The sequence below is a fragment of the Schistocerca piceifrons genome, chromosome 3, assembly GCF_021461385.2.
Source record: "Schistocerca piceifrons isolate TAMUIC-IGC-003096 chromosome 3, iqSchPice1.1, whole genome shotgun sequence".
Lineage (NCBI taxonomy): Eukaryota > Metazoa > Arthropoda > Insecta > Orthoptera > Acrididae > Schistocerca > Schistocerca piceifrons.
Window position 1 is genome coordinate 697,042,237 of NC_060140.1, and position 21,400 is coordinate 697,063,636.

The 21,400-nt window shown below is 37.6% G+C and overlaps 1 protein-coding gene across 4 annotated transcripts in view; it reads right to left on the reverse strand.

The window, feature by feature from the left end:
- LOC124787779 (inositol hexakisphosphate kinase 2-like) overlaps window positions 1-21,400 on the reverse strand; it is a 98,835-nt gene that overhangs the window by 27,175 nt on the left and 50,260 nt on the right. For 2 of the 4 annotated variants that reach the window (XM_047254675.1, XM_047254677.1), the window contains exons 2-5: window positions 16,181-16,325; window positions 11,264-11,390; window positions 4,740-4,842; window positions 2,476-2,713 (exon numbers count right to left, since the gene is read on the reverse strand). In XM_047254675.1, coding sequence (XP_047110631.1) covers window positions 2,476-2,713; window positions 4,740-4,842; window positions 11,264-11,390; window positions 16,181-16,294 — 582 coding nt within the window. In that variant the 5' untranslated portion in view covers window positions 16,295-16,325. The other 2 variants (XM_047254676.1, XM_047254674.1) reach the window with 2 other exon arrangements.

The following is a 21,400-nucleotide window of genomic DNA, read 5'->3' on the forward strand; positions in this document are numbered from 1 at the left end:
TGGAAAAAATCAGAGAAATTCGAGATCATATGGAGTCTCACCAGCAGTCATTCTTCCCACGGAGGAGGAGGAGGAGGAGGAGGAGGAGGAGGAGGGGGAGTGATGGAAATAATTATTGGCATCCAAAGTGTCCTAAACCACAAACCATAATGAGGCTGTCAAGTTTCAAAGCCTACCTCCTAGGTAGCCAGGTACCTCCGGGCACAGGTGGGCAAACAGCTGACATACTGGCAGCCACGAAAATAGCCTACACAGCTGGATGGCACTGTTGAGCCAATAGGCTCCATGCATTCGCAGAATGTGTGCAGTAGGTATGCCTGTACTTGTCTATGGACATGCAGGGGCACCCTAGAGCCCCCCACCCCCACCCCTCTCCAACATCCCATCTTCTGGGGGTAGTGTTTTGTGTTGGAACAGGCTGCCGAAGGGTGATTTATGAAGCATAGAGGTATGGAGGTGCTCCTACATTGAAAGGTGTAGAACAAGATGAGCTGTTGGTTGGTTGGTTGTTTTTGGGGAAGGAGACCAGACAGCGTGGTCATCGGTCTCATCGGATTAGGGAAGGATGTCGGCCGTGCCCTTTCAGAGGAACCATCCCGGCATTTGCCTGGAGTGATTTAGGGAAATCACGGAAAACCTAAATCAGGATGGCCGGACGCGGGATTGAACCATCGTCCTCCCGAATGCGAGTCCAGTGTCTAACCACTGCGCCACCTCGCTCGGTAAGATGAGCTGTAAACTGGTTTCAACAGGCTTGTTATACAATACTCAGGCAAATTCCACTGAGCCAACTTTGACTGTTTTTCTCATTGAAGTCACAACTATATGAAATTTTGTTTCCTTTTTTTTTATATAAAATATTTGTGAGCTTTGAAGAAACGAACCTTATCATGAACTAAGAAGATATGAAACTCATAATAGTTAAATCCATAATGCTTGGTGGGAAAGAAGAAATGGAGAGAATGTACCATAGAATTTAAAATAAAATAATGACAACACCAATATTAAGAATCTGAGGTTGCTCAGTGGAATTGTGAATAAATAAGACAGAAGGCATTTAGTTCAGACATGAAACGTTTGTCTTATTATTAGCTGGTATTACCTGAAATTGTGAAGTATGAGAAAAAGTATCTTGAGAACTAGTTGAAAAACAAATCATTGTTGGAAATTAACAATGCACAGTACAAAGATCATAAAAGCGAAAATAAATGCTCGCTGTACAGACAATAACACAACATTTTGAGGGTGATATTTGTAATATATTGACCCCAGACTACTAGAAAGCATATGGCACTGTGACTGACTTAAGAATACCCAGCTGTTTTCAGCAGTATTATTCAAAGTGACTGAAGACAGTATATACACACATGGTACACTGGCAATTTTATGGAAGTGATAGTGGAAGCTAGGTGTTGGGAACATGTGAACTTTAACTTGTGCGGGTACCCAGCAGTGTGAAGACACGATATCACTTGTGTGCCATGAACATCACTGGAAATATTACTATTTACTGCTGGTAAAGTATGCAACTAGCCACAATACTTAATGCTGCATAGTTCAAGAAGATCCAGCATGGATGAAGTAACATTACTATTTACTGTGAACAGCACTGGAACATCTGCAAGGCTGGCCCAAAGCCATCAACAAACCACAATGGCCAATACAGAATCCTAATTTAATACAAAAATTATTTTGCATGTATTCTAAAAGACAGTTATATGGTTTCTACATTTCACATGTTATGAAAGCTGTAGACTCATTGATGTCCCCCCCAACAAATCTAAGAGCAGCAGGCAGCACTGTATCCATGAACCTTCAGTGGACAGAAAGAGTGCAGTTTGGCCAAGTATGTTACAACAGCAATAGTGAACCACTAACGAGCAAATGAATTATAGTGCGGGCTCAGTAGGTCATTTATTTTGGCCTCAAAAAGGTCCTCTGCAGGTTGGGGATTGTTCTTTACAACCATTGGTGTTCTACTGTGTAACAGATTGGCCGCAGACTGTCTTAACATGGTCAGTTGATGGTACTCAGTCACAAGGTTTTTCACATATTCTCAAAATTATGGAATATTACTATCAGATAATGAAGCTGCTCGCAGAGTAAGTTATATCCAAACAGAATTTTACAAGTATCCTGAAGAAAGCATTCAAAGGATGGACAGTCCAGAAAGACAAAGACAAGTGTTAAATAAAAATAGGCTCAATTTTCCTTCATAATCTTACAACCTTTGCTATGCCACTGTATTAAATTCAGTACCTGCTTTGGGCATTTGTCATGTCAGTGTAAAAACTGATTCGTCACAGATTTTACACAAAAAAGGAAATAAAGAATGAACTATTTATCAATTGTACTAAACTGTTAGCAGCAGTAAGTGATTAAATTGTTAACTGACACACTGATAAACAAGCAATATAAGGGACGGATAACTGTCAATTCTCCATTATCCATTTGTGATTGAGATTTGCTCCTTACCTGCATACCGCAAAGGCGAACTCCAAGTGATGCAGAGGTACTTGCAGCACATTTAGCCATCTGCTTGCTACGTTTTTCAGCTGATGCATCATCCCCATGTTGCCTGGTACCCATTTTTAGGTCCAGAACACATGGATGTACAAACTGAGAAGTTATATTTTCCAGCAACAGAAAGCACTGTTTACAGCTATCTAATTTAACTGCCTCATCAGGACTACTATTTCGCTGTACCTTCATCCTGAAAAAGCATCAGTTATGAAGTACACAAAATACTGGCATTTATGAACTTACAGAAGCTAGCATTTACTAAACTACAGAACCTAGTGGCTTAGGCAAAGTTTTAATTTGTTTTATAAATATTAATACAAGTACATTCTGCTGAAAGTCAGAACCCTCATCATAGCCATCCCTGATGTATCCATGCAACTAAAGCATGCTATGGACTACGTACAATTCCTATAAGAAAATACATTAGCTACATTTTATTATAATTTTTGTGATAATTATATGCCAATGCATTCAGCAAAAATGTGTTACTAAAACTAAATAATAATAATAGGGCTCAAATATAACAAAACATGTGAGAATTCAATTGTTGCTGAGTTTCTTAAATGTGATTGTCCAAAGCACTATAGTCAAGATGGTGTAAGAAGATCCCACAGCTTGCAACAATGTTGCCAGCTTTGAACCATGAAGTACAAATGGCTGCAGTTGAAAACAGTATTAGCTGACCACAACATTACTGCATCTACAGGGAGGGCACTTCAGTCAGTTTATTGTGAGTTTTTATTATGATATTTCATGAGGTCACATTGAAACACTTGATAGTATATGCACAGCTGTCTGATATCATTCACAGTGTGATGTGTTTTCCTTAGTCACTACTGCACTAGTTTACTGTAACGTCATGGCATTTTTCCATTGACGGTGATGTGAGGCCAATGCAATAATATCGTGCCCAGGTTGTATGGAGATGTGACAACACTGAGGCATTGCCATACAGACATTTACAAAATCACATTACATGACTGGTCGAGGCAGGCACGTGAAGCTGCCGTACCCAGCCCTTTGCACCCATCAAGGATCCACTAATGCTGATTCAAATGTAGTACAGCAAGAGAGATTCTAACAGATTTAGTACACAAAAAGGTTCCCACATTTTGAGAGATATGCAGTCATTCAACTGTTCAACAGAAAAGGAGACAAAAGAAATGTTAATAGCTGCACAGACACGTAACTTCCTCCAGTTGCATATGAGATACCCCATAAAAAATGACAGAATATAATCTAAAGTCACATAAATCAGCATGTACCAAACAAGTTTCAAAAACGATGTTATGCACAAAAAAACCTTCATCATAACAACTTAAAGTTCAATAAATTGCTAAAAAGTGTTGATTAAATGTTGGCAAAACTCATCCCAAATTGAACCACTCTATGGCATGTGCAAGGTGCACTCCCATCACAAAAAGCAGAGATCTTGCATGTGCACCAAGCTCAAAAATCATTTCAATAGCAAAGATGGTGCATTTGTGGAAGGTATTCTTACTTATTACGAAACCTGACTACGTCATGTTGAGCCAGCTACAAAGGGTCAAAGCATGCATTGGAAGCACCCTAAATCAACTTTCCATAAGAAATTCAAAATGCAACCATTAGCTGATAAGGTTCTGTTAACAATTCTTTGGACTTCCCATGGTACAGTTTTCTTTGACTTTTTGGAGGAGCAATGCAGTGTCATAGTCTGTACTACTCAGACATGAGTAAAAACAAACTCAAGCAACACTGAAGTGGAACTGCCAGAGTTGGCAGAGGAAACATGTGACGCTTCGTCTAGATAATGGTCAACCTCAAAAGTTGCAACAGATCCCGGAAATTTTAGATGAAACGATTTGGGATCTGCTACCTCATCACCCTTACAGCCCTAGACTTTTCAACAATGCCAGAAAATACTGAAAAAGATTTCCCACAGACAGAGGCAGAAAATTATGAAAGCACAAAACACTCAAAAACAACGCAACAATTAGTAAAGATGCAATTACAGCAGGATTATTGAAATGAACAGAACCAAAGATAAGACATCTAAAGAACAGTGCAGATTCCAAAAAGATTCACTCTAACTATACAGTACATAAAAAGGGGAACAAACAAAATATCAAAAATTAAGGAGATGTGTCACTGCCTTTATACAGTAACTGATGGAGTACATAAATATGCCTTTCAACACTAATCATAATACTTATTACATTTACGTGATCACTCACTTTAACACATCATCTCTCTTCCTCTTCGTTGGTCGTTGGTCCTCTCGGAAACTTGGACTATACTTTTTATCCAGCTTTATGGAACTGGTTGCTTGCATCACACCTGCAATACAAGCAATACGAACTCTGGTTATGACACTATCACAGTTTCTGTGTTTGCCTATCATATTGTGCATATGAACCGCAATACATTTCACCCCATAAATGTTTAGCAGCTTGTTATGGAAATGTGTCAGATCTCAGCCTTCAGAACTGAACTCATAGTACCGGACTCATTTAATAAGTGCCAACTCATCACATTTGTACAACTAGACCAGAATGATTTTGAATGAAAACTAAATGGAAAGCTGCCTTTTAACAAAAAATATTTTAATAAAAAAAACATGAATTTAAAATTTAAGCTCTTGACAATTCTCTAAAAATACCTTTAAAAATTAATTCAAGATCCTAAGGTAAGTGTTAACATATATCTAGCATGCATCATTTTTAAGCCCTGTGAGATGAGGCTGGATGACACTACTGAGTCTACTGTTTAGCTATGGAAAACTGGGTGCACAAACTGTGGGACCATCTTGAATCACCTGTCCCCCGTAATTTGGATTCACATGCCCTATTAGATTAGCAACAATTGTCAGCTATGACTTGAACACTATCTCTCTCTCTCACTCACTCACTCACTCTTGTGGTGTATGTATGTATGTGTGTCACAATTCTGTAAACTGATCCACAAAATCACACATATATAAAACACAACTACGTCAAAACTAAAGATCCTGTTTTAAACACACACAGAATGGGTTTGACTCAATGGAAAGAATTTGAAACCATGGTAGATCAAGAAACATGATTAACAACAAACTGTGAATCTTGTGATTTGGAAATGGAGGGGTCCTTTCATTACAGTAATTTTTTTTTGAGTCATCAGTCTTCTGACTGGTTGATGCAGTCCAGCACGATTTCCTTTCCTGTGCCAACCTCTTCATTTCAGAGTAGCACTTGCAACCTACATTCCCAATTATTTGCTGGGTGTATTTCAACCTTTGTCTTCCTCTACAGTTTTTGCCCTTTATAGCTCCATCTAGCACCATTACAGCCATAGAGAAACAATGGAAGAAAAAATATGGCAAGGAAAGGGGAAAAAGGGAACACACTTTATTGGTGTAAACAAAGAACAGAAGTAAAAGAGTGGCCAGAAAAACTACATCAAACAACAGTTTCTGACATAGCTACAGTTATCATCAATCCAAAGTTTGGTTTGAACACCACACCGCATCAACCTTTGAACAGACTTAGCCAGCCAGCTCAATATGACCACCGAACCACAATTCAAACTACCATTTACAACCATTACCAGAAGTGAAAGAACTGATATGTGGCGGACAAAAGTTCTATGACTGAGTGTGGATCAAACCGCAGACCTTTGGATCTGTAGTCTCTCATCTAACCACTGAAGCATAGAGTACTTTGACCTTTTAATGCATCTATCAGTCATCAAAAAAATCTGGGGTAAAATGAAGAAGCACAAGAAATTATGTAAATAAAAACATAATGAGGAAACAGGAGAGTAAATGTGTCAAAATACTTTAATTGTGTGATTAGTAACACAGCAGTGTTACAGAAATACATTATATACCAGTATAAAATATTGGGGAGTCAACATACAGAGATAGTTTTGAAAATGGAAGATGGGGAAAAAACAAAAACTGAAATGATGGCATGGCCGAGTGAAAAAACGAGGCAGCAGCACTGGAAAAATTAGGAAAGTGCGTACTGGGTATGAATAAATTGAGTTGAGTATTCCGCCGATTAATATAACTGGCACACTTATTGAATATAAAAGACACATACGTTTAAATTTACAGAATTTTATGTTTTCCCAAATGGAAATGCAGACAATTAATATATTTCAAGTACTTCATTCCTACATTTGTGATGATGTTTTGCATGGCCAACAAGAAGTTGTGTGGCTCTTAAGGAGGTTGATGATTAGAGTGTAGAAAGTTGTGAACCATTTGATTGTGAACTGATATGTCACAAATGTGTTTTACTATGCATTATCCTATTCAGGAATTGCCTAAATAGTAGTGCAGTTGTAGTAAGTGAAAAAAGATCAAAACATCTACCATGGAATGTCTATCAAGGTTTTCATTTCTTTCTCATGATTGTGAGCACTTTATACATTTATTAATATTAAGATAATGTATGAGAACTACAAAAACAATGTATGTTTCAACTAGTCACATGGTACACATAAGAAAACATGAAGCATACACTTCAACTATCAAATTATCCTTTAAAGGGTGGTTGATTTAATTTCCTTTTTCTTCCCTTTCTTTGCAGCTGTACAAACTGGAAATCTCTTGTTGAAGATAAAGATTTCTGTATTCTTGTTAAGAGATCTGTCACAAATAATATCTAATTTTGATGAATGAGACATTACTTGCGGCCTGTGTTTACAATTACTTCCGAGAATTCTGTTTGAAACAAATACAACTCCATACAAAAATTAAATTCAGTGAATGTCAATGAAATTAATGGAAATTTAATATTAGACGCAAATACTGAGGCAAAACTTCACTATCAAGTAAGTGATATGTATTCCTATCTACTGTAGTAGTATATGAAACAAGCTAGGAAAGAAATAGGCATTTCAGAGGTTGAAAAGAAGCAGTAAATGTAATAATTGGCAACATCAGTCTTGTTTTTATCTTATGTTATAATTAATATGAGCATACCTCAACATAATTTCATTTAAGAGATGGCATTGGCTTCCATGGGGGGGGGGGGGGGGGGGGGGGGGGGGGGGGGGGGAAATCTTTAGATACAGAACTTAAAAGTCTGAGGCTGATAAATCTGTCACACTTCCATGCAAGCCACCTGAGCCAGCATCACATACAAACCCTCATTTTCATTGTCAGGGTGGAGACCGACCCAATGGCAGGGGCAGACAGACAGACATTTCACTCACAGGCGACCGCACATGGCCCCGCCTGGCTTCTCTATTGGTCCTGTCTTCTCTTCGGTCCTTGATACAACAGGGAGAAATCGAGGTTTGTTGGCATATTGCATTGTGGAAAACAACACTTTCCTCCAAAACAATCATCACTTGTTAGAGAAATTATTGCATACTCAGCACAGAAGAATAATCTACACTTCGTGTGATTTCCTCAGTAATGCAAATGCAGAGCAAGCAGCAATTTATTTCATCTGAACTTCATGTTACTTATTTTTTGTGACCTCATACTTTAAAGCAGCGGCTAACTGCTCTGTATTATTGTATGTTACATACAGATTTACATAATGTTAACAGGAGTGGGCAGTTAATGCCTACGGTAATGCAAAGGGAAAAGTATTGTATTCTTGTTTGCAATGAATTTTCATATTTAAAATTTCTGTGATTTTGCTGACCAGGTCAAGTGGATGCTGATATATTTTTTCCAAATCAATTTGATTGTGGGTGATACATTAGCAATTCTAATCTAAATAAATCAATGGGTCAGACTTAGGTTCAAATGGCTCTGAGCACTATGGGACTTAACATCTGTGGTCATCAGTCCCCTAGAACTTTGAACTAATTAAACCTAACTAACCTAAGGACATCACACACATCCATGCCCGAGGCAGGATTCGAACCTGCGACCATAGCAGTGGTCGGACTTTAATGACTATCAGACTATTAAAAATGAAAGATTAAAAACTGAATAAAAAATAAAATAAAAAGAAGCCAAAACATATGGCTGCCATATCTTCACAGTAAATATAGTGTCATCAGAATAATTACTAAGAGTAAAGTATGTCATGCTATTTTTGAGTAGTAGTTCAGTGGACATTTGACTGAAATGATAAACAATGAAAAACTAGCATGCGTGGGTGAAAAATCATTTTTTGAGGGCTTTACATTGCAAATGGAGCAGTTCTACAAGTAATAATATCATCAACTGAAAGGCTGATTTGACCACCAGCTTTTTCCTAGCCAGGGTTCGATTGGACACTGAAGGTCGTGTGCCTTTGTTGTCAACCTGTGAACTGGCTTGATATTCCAACATGGACTTTCCATTGCTTGATTTTACCAACAATTTAGCTTGGCATCTGAACCATGGCACAACTTCATTTTTCCATCTGCACAGAGCACTGGGAAAGGGAAATGTTATGTTAATTTTTACAGTGGGGGGAAAAAACCATGCAGACTAAATAGGAATCAAACAGCAGGCATCTGGATTTGTGGCATGAGGCCCAATCAGTGTCAGCATAAGGTTCCATGCAAGATAAAAATAATACATAACATTGTAGTGTTGCACAGTGTAAGTCAGTTCATGTGTAACATGAAGTTCAGGTTTTACTTACTCTACAAATACAAAAACTGACGTAAGGGGAAAAAACAACTGCAAAGAAGTTCTTTGCATTTCTTATAAGTGAAACTAAATCACTGTCTATGACAGCTGAGTGTGTATACAGACTCAGGTAAAAAGTATACTGTGATCTCTATATAAAGTGTGGTTTTCCAAGCAACTCCCTCATTTAAAACAACTTTTTACTGGAGTACCATTTCCTAATGCAATTTCCACATAATATGCATACTAAATCAATTAAGAGAAGAAACATATTGTAAACAGGGCCAATGTAAATTACACATAAAAATTTTCAAAGAATGTGACATATTGAGAAGCATTGTGTATGGCATAGAAGAAATAATGAAAATCATGTTAATGGATTCTTCCACCTGTGCTTGGTAGAACAATTCCATATTTATCAATGAAAAATATGAACTAAGGATGCTCTACAGAATTAATTTATTTTGTCAATTAATTTTTTGCTTTTCAAGATCATCATCCTACTACACCTATCATCAAAGATTAGAAGTGAACAGCTTTGAAAAAATATTTTTCAAAGTTTATCACTAGTATAAATTAATGGTGTATAACATTTGCAGTTTCTGTTTCCCATTGATAAAAACTGAACATGTCATACAAATGATAAATTTCTAAAACAATCATTGATTTCATTCACAAATTACAGGATAAAAAGACTGACTATTGGAGAGTTACACAAAGTGTTAGATGCTAGTCTTGATGAAAACAAAGGAAAAATTAACTTAATAAAAATGTTAGTCCTAAACATTTCAGCTATGAAAAAGACACCTAAAATAGGCAAGTTTTCAGGTCAATAATTTGAACATATGTTACCTGAACTGTAATGTGCAGGCTTTTCAACTACTGCAAGTTCTGAAAATGCAATGTATGGTATGCCAATTCATGAGAAAAATCTTTCCTGGAGGCTGTAAATGTTCCACTGTTACTTAACAGAAGTACTTCAATGATATGAAATCAGAAGTCATTTGTAAAATTTTACACTCTTATGTCAGTAATTGATATCAAATGAGAGGCTATGTGATACATGTGTGAGGTGAAAGTGTGAGCACAGAGCAACTTTGAACACTTAGATTAACGAAGACAAAAAGTGCCCACCATCAGTAGGTGCATTCTTTAATACCATTTATGAAAATATGTGCCCTACAACTATGTTTCTTTCCACTGAAACAAACTTCCAATCCTTCCACAGACAATCAAATCAATTCACATATGCAAAAACTTTTTCTAAAATTGTTTTTAAATACATTCAACCAAAATTTCTACAACAGACTGTCACTTACTGGTGTATTAATATGACTGTAAAATCATAAAATTCTGTGTTTGAAATATTCTGAAGGGAAAGTAGCTAATCTTCATATTTCTATAAGAATTTGTAGCTCTGGATGTTGAAGCTTTCACATTAATATCTAGGAATTGATATCAGTATTACAAGTAATGTCCATTATGTAACCAAAAGATTCTGTCTTGTTAGAAAAGTAGTGTAATGTTTAATAAATCAAAATGAATTCAAATGAAAACTTGTAGGAATATACTAAGATCACTTGAAGAAAAAGACATCTGGATACTGCAAGCCAATTTGTAGCACTGCAAGAGACTATGCTGATGTCTGTAATAGGTTAATATCTGAACAAATATTGAAAGAGTCCTTACAACCTTCACCTAATTCAATGAATTTGAAGAATAAATCTGAAACTATTCTGCACACAAAGAAATTTTCTTATCATTTCAATGTGTTTTGACAATTCAGACAGTACAATAATGTCTATCACTTGCATTAAGCACCATGGAATAAATTTCCAAAGCTGACGAGACACAAAAGTCTGTGCTAAACAAGCTGTTCACTTATTAGTGACTTCAAGTTCTTCTAACAAGTACATGCTAAGTTTCAAACTTTTAACAAGCCTGTCCACCGATACCCCCTCACAGTTCATATTCTGGTCTGCACAAATATATTACAGCTGAAATGATTAAAAAAGGCCTTACTGTTGGTCTATGTATTTTGCAGTCAATCACTCCGCTACACATTTCCCCTCACACTTAGAAACATATACACATCATCAAAATTACAAGCTGATTAAAATCAGGCCAACCTCACCTAATTGGCTTGTAATACATGCAAAAATTTATCTTCCATACCATTCGAACGCTGCTCACCTTTGTACTTAGGGACAAACATCTGGATATCATGTGGTATGTTCTGATAAAAATCCAGTTCTCTTGGGTTCAGTGGCTTGCAAATTGTACTCTGATTCAGCAGCAGCAGCCTTGTGTGTCCTCCAACCTTTTTCAGAAATTAAAAGCTATGTAAATGACAAGTATGTCTGATTTATTACATATGAGAATACTGGATAAAAGCATAGGTGAGTAGTAGTTTATTCATATGTATGTCAAGAATTTACAACATGAAAAACAAAAATTTTCCAAAAAATTTCATTACGTTATTATTTTAGTACAATAGACTAAATTATATGTGGCAATTGGGGATTTGAAAATTATGAATCATTAAATTCCAAGGATAGTCTGCAATTAAAATACACAGCACTGTATTAAGGTTGTTCCAAATCAAAAATTAATTACAATATCATAATTAAAACTACTTAACCAACATTTAAATAAATGCTTCTTTAATCATCATGTTATGTGTGAAAATACAGTAGGCCTACTTACAAAGAATACAGTACAATCCAATTTCACATTAGATTGCACTACTTTGAAACGAAATAGTATTGAACTGATTTCTTCCTCAGTGAGGTAGTTCATCTTTCACGTATTGCGCTATGAATTTTATACATCACCAACTTGTCAGAAAGGGGAGCATCATCTTGCTGTCCCATGTAGTCCAGTAACCCTTCGGTCCATTGAAGTGCTGATGTGTGACTGATCACTGTTTATAGAATTAGATGTTATGATCTTCATCACTGTTATTCTCCTCCTCAGATGTCCCTTGTACTCGCTTAACAATAGCATTGTCACTCAACATCTCATGACTGGCTATGTGGTCAATGTCAAATCACTTAGAAATACGTTCTTTGTTAACAGTTTCACACCCTGAAGCACTTTATGAAACAGAAGCTAATATTGCTAATGAGCAGTCTTCTTTACCATCATAATTTCTTGCTTCATCAATTTTAGGATTAATATTTCCTTGTGACGTGGCTATGGTTATTTGTTTTATCTTTTGCCTTCAGCACTTTATAAACTGTATCTAGTACAGTTCATTATTTCCACAGGATTTGAAGATTGCTGCCCCCATCAATAAGTTTTTGTGGCAGACTTCCTCTATAAATTTTCTTCAAGGCAGCAATGCCACCCTGATTCATTGGTTGGATTAAGGCTGTCACATATTTTACAAATACCATCTATCATCAAGAACATTTCTGTTTGGATGAGATAGTGCATTATCCCGTAACCATAAAGCCAATTTAAGTTGACCCTTCAACATTAAATGTTCTTGCACCTGTGGCACAAAGCAATTATGGAATCATGTTTGAAATATTGTGCAGTTTGCCCAGGCTCCTTTCTTGGGGAACATAATGAACAAGTAAACTGTGTATTTTTTAAAATTTGAAACTGCAATTTTTAGCTTTCCTATTATACCAACCTTAACCTTATGAGTTCCCGCACAACACACCACAGTTATCCTTTCCTTGCTTTTTTTTACAACAGGCGCACTATGTTCTGTCTTTAAAGCTAAAGTCTTTGTTGGCAGACACTTTCAAAACCAACCTGGTTTTGACCACAATATATAGTTGCTCCAGCTCTAAATTTTCTCATGTTATAAACTCCTGGAAATCATTACAAAATTCAGAAGCAGCCTTATTTTCTCCTCGCAACTTTTCTCCTTGGACAGCAATCTCTTAGATACCATGATGGTGGTTAAATTTTATAACCGGCCAGAAGATGCATTAAAATTTCCTTCAATCCTCAAGGTTTTGAAAAAAAAAAAAGAAAAAACTGGACCTATTTGGCACATACTGGGCCAGATACTTGTTTGTCCTCCCATACCAATACTATCTTCTTCACGTTTGAGTATAATTTCCAGTTCCTGCTGTATAGTTAATACAACATAGTACCTGTTCACGCCACATAACAAGTTGGTGGCATGAATACCAAGCAGTATGGGACAAACTGAATCACTCAGGCTTCTGTTGGTGCTCTTAAAGCTGAGATTATACTGTGTTATCCTCTGTTGCCTTGCTTCTGTTAGTTCCTGAAACTGAACCCACTCCACTTGTGGAATGAGACCTGATGCTTACCTCTAACAAAAGAAATATGAGACATTTGGATATTCACATTCAAATCAAGGTGACCTGTGAATAATGGCACTAAAGTCTGCAACCCAGTAAGAAAGAATGTTCATGATGAAGAACAAACAGAACACCTACCAGTTTTTATGGATGAATTAGTGTGTTCATTTGACACATTCTGGAAAGCTGACCAGAATGCCACAACCAATGACAGCAGTGAACAATTCAGGAAACAGTTGACAATCATTTAAAAATGTATGTAGAAGTACAAACAAGAACATCAAAGTAAGCAGGTATATTCTTTAATATTTTGGAATGACATAATGAAGTATATTCTTAATGAGCCTGGCTACGGATGGTGAAATATGAGCTGCTTACACACACACGAATGAACCTCTCAGTGGAATGGCAGCAAGTTTGTTCAAATCAAAAATTTATGGCAACTGTCTTTTGGGATGGAATTGGCCTATCACTTGTTGTTTTTACATCTTCAGCTACACGGATACTCTGCAAATCACTGTACAGTGTGTGGCGGAGGATACCTGTACGACTACTGGTCATATCTTTTCCTGTTCCACTCACAGATAGAGTAAGAGAAAAAAGACTGTCTATATGCTTCTGTATGAGACCTAGTTTCTCATATCTTATCTTCATGGTCCCTATGCGCAATGTATGCTGGCAGCAGCAGAAGTCTTCGGCAGTCAGCTTCAAATGCCGGTTCTCTAAATTTTCTCAATAGTATTTCTCGATAAGAACATCGCCTTCCCTCCAGGGATTCCCATTTGAGTTCCTGAAATATTTCTGTAACACTTACATGTTGTTTGAACCTAGTGATGATAAATCTAGCAGCACGCCTCTGAATTGCTTCGAAATCTTACCAAAATCCGACCCAGTCAGATCCCAAACATTCAAACAGTACTCAAGAATAGGTTGCACCAGTGTCCTATATGTGGTCTCCTTTACAGGTGAACCACTCCTTCCTAAAATTCTCCCAATTAACCGAAGTTGACCATTCACCTTCCCTAGCACAGTTCTCACGTGCTAATTTTGTCTCATATCGCTTTGCAAAATTATACCCAGATATTTGAACAACTTGACTGTGTCAAGCTGGACACTGTATCCAAACGTTACAGGTTTTTTCACATTTACAGCTAGCTGTCATTCATCGAACCAACTGAAAATTTTGTCTAAGTTGTCTTGTAACTCCCTACAGTCACTCAATTTCGACACCTTACCATACACCACTGCATCATCAGCAAATAACTGCAGACTGCTGCCCATCCTGTCTGCCCCTGCCAAATCCTTTATGTATATAGACAACAATAGCAATCCTATCACACTTCCCTGGGTCACTCCTGAAGATACCCTTGTCTCTGATGAACTCTCAACATCGAGGACAATATGGAAATCTTTGAGCCACTCATGTATCTGTGAACTTATTCCATATGCTCGTACCTTTATTAACAGCCTGCAATGGGACACTGTGTCAAATGCTTTCCAGAAATCTAGAAATATGGAATATACAAACCAAGGATGCAGCAAAAATCCTGGCGTATATTGTGGAGTGTAAAAAACTTCTGGGAGCAATTCACAGTGATGCCTGTTGTCACATGATGACAACCTTCTACATATTAATGCTAGACCTCATCAGGGAAAATAAAGACCACCTTGCAACAAGTCTACTAGGAAAGCATTGAAAATCCACTTAACAACTCTGATTCATTTACTTGTGAACAAAATCTGTTAAAAAGTTGAAAAACTTTTTCACAGCGATGTAGACTCTTAATGACAGCTCCACTTTCTTTTGTAATGAGTTTGCAGAAGGTGCACAGGAAGTAATAAAAAATCTTCATTTCATAATATGACATTATGTGGAAACTATGTACAAAAGATTTGATCACTTGTAACTTGCAAATGCAGTATGTACAAAAACTTTTAGTGACACTGAGAGCGATTTTCTGGATACCTTTTCTAGTTGAACAGAATGATATCACAGTTTCACAAATAAAACAATGAAAGTGTATAAACTTTTATGGAAATAGTAAGTGCAGAATATATCATGAATAATGTAGAAAAATAGTGAATAATTGGTAAATTAGTCCAGAATAACAAGGAAATATAATGTACATGTACTGACAAACACAAACTACAGCATTCACTAATGCTTTTCTACAGTCATTTTTTCTGCAGTCATACTTGAGAGGAAGAGGACAGAAACCCTTTTAACTGGTGCAATGGGAACAAATGCCCTGCACAATTATGGACAGAGCATGGATACAGTGTAGAAAGACCAGAAATGCATAGAAAACAAAAAAAACTACAGCACATTAACTATGACTGCTTATGGAATTATGAACTGAAACTGTAAAGCACAGAGGGAAGGCACATGTACAGATTGCAGATTACAGAAATCTGGGATGAATAAAGAAAAAATAAATGAGGAGCAACCCTGGCAAACACACTCATATTTGTGAAAAGACAGAGACTGAATAAGAAGGACAAGAACAAGAACAAGAAGTATTATAAAATTATAAGTGAACCTATAATTGTAACCAAAAAAATCGGAAGTAGTAATGTATAAAGACAGTAACAGCATTCACTTAAGTGCTGATTCAGCAACAATACTTTCTTTTGTTACGTCAGTTCTCCTACGCATAACAAGCTTTCAAATGTCAATACCAGTTTACACAAAAAATTTAATGGAACTACAACCGACTCTCTTTCCTGACAAATTTCAGAACTTGATGTGGTGGTAGCAACTCATTAAACTGTACACAATCTGTGTTTTCTTTTATTTAGTAAAAAATGTGGAAATATCTCTCACCTGACTTCCCAATGGTAACAGAGCAACCTCATCATCAGTAGCAGGCTCTCGGCAAAGCACTTGATGAGCCCCATTTTCGGGCTCTGACATGCCCCAACCTCCTAAGTATACCATCTCAGTGCCAACAGAGCATCCAATAGAATTCCTGAAACAATAATTACTATTGTTAATTATCACTACTACTACTACTACTACTACTACTACTACTACTACTACTACTACTACCACCACCATTATTACTATTTTTGTTGTTGTTATTGCCAGTATAATTTTTATTATTGTTGCAGGGGTCACTAGCTTCCCACTAACTGAACTATGAAATTTGATTCCTGCACATAGTAAATTATTAGATATCATGAGATGCAGAAAATATCCACTGCAGTATGGTAAATCTGTTGTGAATGAATCCAGTGTCTGTGAACTGAGTTAATGTTCAGAATAGGAAAACAGATGTTCATGATATTGACAAATTGTGCTAATGTTTCACTGTGATTAATTAAAGAGAACTAAAAGCCTCCATGCCACTTTAAACTGTTTCAGTATAAGGGACATCCTGCTTGTAAGTGTCCTGCAGATGACGAGAGGTTCCAGGATGCTGCCATGGACTGGTTCAATTGCCTAATGTTAACAGTGTGAATGAGGATTGAGGAGAGAATATTGAAAGTTGGGTTGGGGTTTTTGTCATATCTCACCATTCAAAGTGACTATGCACAAAAGTAGAAAGAGAACATGGCAAATTATGTGTCTCATCCTTCATTTTCCAAGTTACTTATTGCAAATTAACTTTCTTAACATCCTGAAGCTACAAATAGTATGATAAAATAGGCAATAAGCAGTCAAAGCTAGCAACTTCAAGAAGTTTGCAAGAATTAGCAATTAGCAACAGAAAATTTCTTACTTTTTTTTACTAGGCAATAGCTTATATGAATATTGGTACTGTCATACTTACCTACAGCAGTTCTTAGAAGTTACTTTATCAAATGAAGATTCCACATTAAGATAAACAGATGATGAAGTGCTTTTCCACAACATGTTTCACTACTTAATACAAATGTTCTAAATTAGGCCTACTCTTCCACTTCACTTATTTGCTATTTACCTTCCTAAGAATGAGATCAGCTAATCATTTTTTCCCCTAGCAACCAGGGATGGGAACAAATAAGACCACTAAAACACAAGCTAGCAAATATCATCTGTAATACCACCCTTCACTCCAGATGTACTCAAGAATGTGAATTTTCATCATTTTTTGAACTGGCAGACAGCTGTTACCTATGCAACAAGTGGACAGACACTGACTTAGCAGCTAGCTTACTCCCTACACTTTCCTGCACTGTTGCCAACCTCTTTGGATGTCATCCAACTGGCCCTTGAAAATAGCATTCTGCAGGCTGACTGACTACAGTTGTATATCTGTTGCATAGCTGTTGTGTGAAACTGTAAAGCTGTTGATTTTCATTTATGTGCATTTCCTCTCAGTACTATCTCACTACAAGTTAATGAGATTTCCGGTGAACACATAGGAAACAAAACAAGAAATGTGGATTGACGAAAATGAAGAGGAGGACAGGAACAGTGAAAGCACATGAAACTGGAGCAACAGTAGTTAATTCAATATAAAAAAGTCATTGAATGAGAAAATTTTTTGTTATGTATCATACATTTCTGAATTACTTCACAATTCTATTGAAAGCAATTATAAAGGAATGCTCATGAAATATGAAGCACTTTTGCTCCCTCAGATTCTTTCAGAAATTATAAATGACTGGTTCAGCCACAAAGCACAGTCCACATAACTTCATGATAATGTGTAATAAATATGGAACAAATGTTGTCAACAATGAACACAGATCTCAGACTTTGTTCATATCAATCTGTTGCAGTACCACAAGTTTCATCCCGTCTCCGGCCATCCTGATTTAGGTTTTCCGTGATTTCCCTAAATCGCTTCAGGCAAATGCCTGGATGGTTCCTTTGAAAGGGCACAGCCGATATCCTTCCCCATCCTTCCCTCACCCGAGCTTGCGCTCCGTTTCTAATGACCTCGTTGTCGACGGGACGTTAAACACTAATCTCCTCCTCCTCCACAAGTTTCACTGACACTCAACCAAGCTGTTACCTTCCAACTTAACTTAATGTACACCTTGAGCTAGCAAAATGAATACTAATTTCTTTTAGTGTCTCAGTCCCTAAATAATTAAGAAAAACATGTGAAGGGAAATAAGTTGATCTCATTAAAAAAAAAAAAACATGGATGGTGAGGAAACTAGACAACAAAACAAACAATTGGAATTTGACAGCCATTAATGTTTATTATGTTTTGGCATGAGGGCAGAAATGATGCCAACTTGACATTCTTGACTAGTTACTTTGCCATGTATAAATTGTTCTTATAATTTCTGTACAGAAAAACATATGCAGTGAATAACATTGAGTTCAAGAACTACACTGGCAGACAAAAGAAAGTGAATAACCTAGAAGGGGAGGAAAAAATAAAACTTCACATGTTGAGAGTGTAAGTGATGTCATTTCAGTGACTGCAAAATCGAATAGAATTTACAAAGAACTTGGCAGTTTGAGCCCTACTCTCAGTATGGCATAGCATCCCACCTGGCCTTCAGTTGGGAAGGGTTTCATCGATCCATTGTACCCTTTCCTGTGGCAACTGTTGTGACTGATCCTCAATACCGTGAATACAGGCACTGGGACAAAGTTTACATCCAAGCTGGCCCAATACATGTTCTATTGGGGACAAGACAAATATTGGGACTTTGCTGGCTATCACACCAACAATTCATAGAAACACGCACCATGTGTGGACAAACACCATGCTGTAGAAAAATGGTACCAAGGTACTGTTGCATGAGAGGCAACACAAGGGCAGGATGTCTGTGACTTACTGTTGTGCCATCAGGGTTCCTTTAACCACTACCAGCTGTGACCTTAAGTCGTACCCAATGGCTCCCCCCACCATGACACGAGGAGTAACACTGCTCTCCCAAATATTGGAAGAGAGGGACCTCTCCCAAGGTTACAACTGTACTTATTGACAGTGGTCATTCAGGGTAGTGCAGAACTGCAATTCGCTGCTGACTACAATGTGATGCCATTTATCAGCAGTCCATGCTTTCCAGTCATTGCACCACTCCAAACGTAGTTATTTGTGTTGTGGTGTTAATGGCAGCTTATGCGTGGGACAGCAACTCTGTGCAGGCAGTCCATTACTTGTTCTCGGATGGCAGACACAAATGTGAAGCAGTTACTGTGTGATTGATGCACAGCACGATGGTCTTCCTTCGTGGTGGTCAGAGCTGGTCGACCAGAACCTTAGCAAATAGCATGGCCACTTTCATGTTTCCATGCAGTCCAACACTGGGGGGCTGTCACAACTGAGTGCCCCACAAACCTGCACAATTTGAACAGATGGCCCAATGGAGACCCACAATGAAGCCCCTTTCAAACCCTATCAGGTGATGGTAACACAGTCTCACAAGAATATGTCGCATCTCTGTGTTTTTCACGGTGATCACTGAGTGTTTGATACTCTTCATGTCCACTAAGCACAAATATCAATAACATACACTGGTCGCCGTTCTACCTGTCACAAAGAATTGTGACTAATTGTTTAAATAGTTTAATTGTTTAAATAGCCACTGATGGTGTGTATGTGTACGAAATTAGATTGACATCCGTCCATATCTTACGGGTACTTCACCTTCTTTGTCAGGTGTCCAGTTTAACATTTGAGCGCAAACAATAAACCCCAGAGGATCACTGATCTTAAGTGAATGAATCAAACTATGCTGGATCAGAATGTAACAAAAGTTATTTACGCTTGACAACTGAGATTCAAAGGGTGGGAGGTTGTCAGTTCGACCTTATGTGCAAGTGCATGGTAGTACCAGTTATGAGTTTCCACTGATATGCTCCCTGTTGATGAGCAGTACTGAAAGAAAAGGAAGATTAGAGTTAAATGTTCCATCGACATCGACATCATTAGTGACAATGCACAAGGGTGGAAGGATGGGGAAGGAAATCGGCCATGCCCTACCCTGGCATTTGCCTTGAGCAGTTCAGGGAAATCATGGAAAACTTAAATCTGGATGCCGGACGGTAAACTTACCACCTTCCTAGCAATTTAAGTCGGCTTCACTCATTCCGTACAAATTAGAAAGGAAACCATACACTGCTGAAGCAAGACACACAGAGACAAATCGCAACAGTTGTTTTACAGACGCAGTTGTCGTCCACAGCTGACTGGTTCAAATGGCTCTAAGCACTATGGGACTTAACATCTGAGGTCATCAGTCCCCTAGACTTAGAACTACTTCAACCTAACTAACCTAAGGACATAACACACATCCATGCTTGAGGCAGGATTCGAACGTGCGACCATAGCAGCAACGCGGTTCCAGACCAAAGTGCCTAGGACCGCTTGGCCACAGTGGTCGGCCAGCTGACTGGTAACCAGCAGTTGAGGCAGCAGAGAGATATGAGACTTTGCATTGCATAAGAAGAGTGACCAAAATCTTGTACTGATTGGTTTTTGCTGTGGTAGCTGTCCTGCAAAGAAACTAGCTGACAGTCACTTTGTTAGTGTGAACTAGGTTTACACTTCACACCACTGGTTGAAAATAAACGATTAGGACAAACTAGCATTTTTTTTTTTTTTTTCAATAACCGTATGTAATAATTTGAAAGAGTACCGTATGAAGATGTTTCACAGTATTTTCTTAGTTTCAAAACTAGTAGGAGAGGTACCCCCTGTTTGCCCCTGTTATTCAGTATGCATAAATCAGCATTCTCTTAAACGGAAAATTGTGAATAATACTAACACGATGCTGTTCACACGAAAATTCTTGTAGGAATGAGAGATGTGAGATATCGATCGAATTCGAATGCGCAGAAAAAGACTTTGCACATCGCCTACAAAACATCTAGCTTGGAGGGGGTTATAGTATTGCAAATCAACTACAGCGAGACACACGTCAAACATAAGGAAATGTGGATAATTGGAAATGATTGTTCACGGAGTAAAGATTCAAAGCGATTGCCAACGCTTGGGTAGTCCATTCACTGACACGATCGATTTCACGAAAACAGTGTCTAATTAATGTCGTTGGGGTTGAATCTAACGATGTCAATGATTAAGACACATTCATAAACGAAGATGATATTCAATTTTTTACTGCATTTTATGCAAACCAAAATGTATTTCTT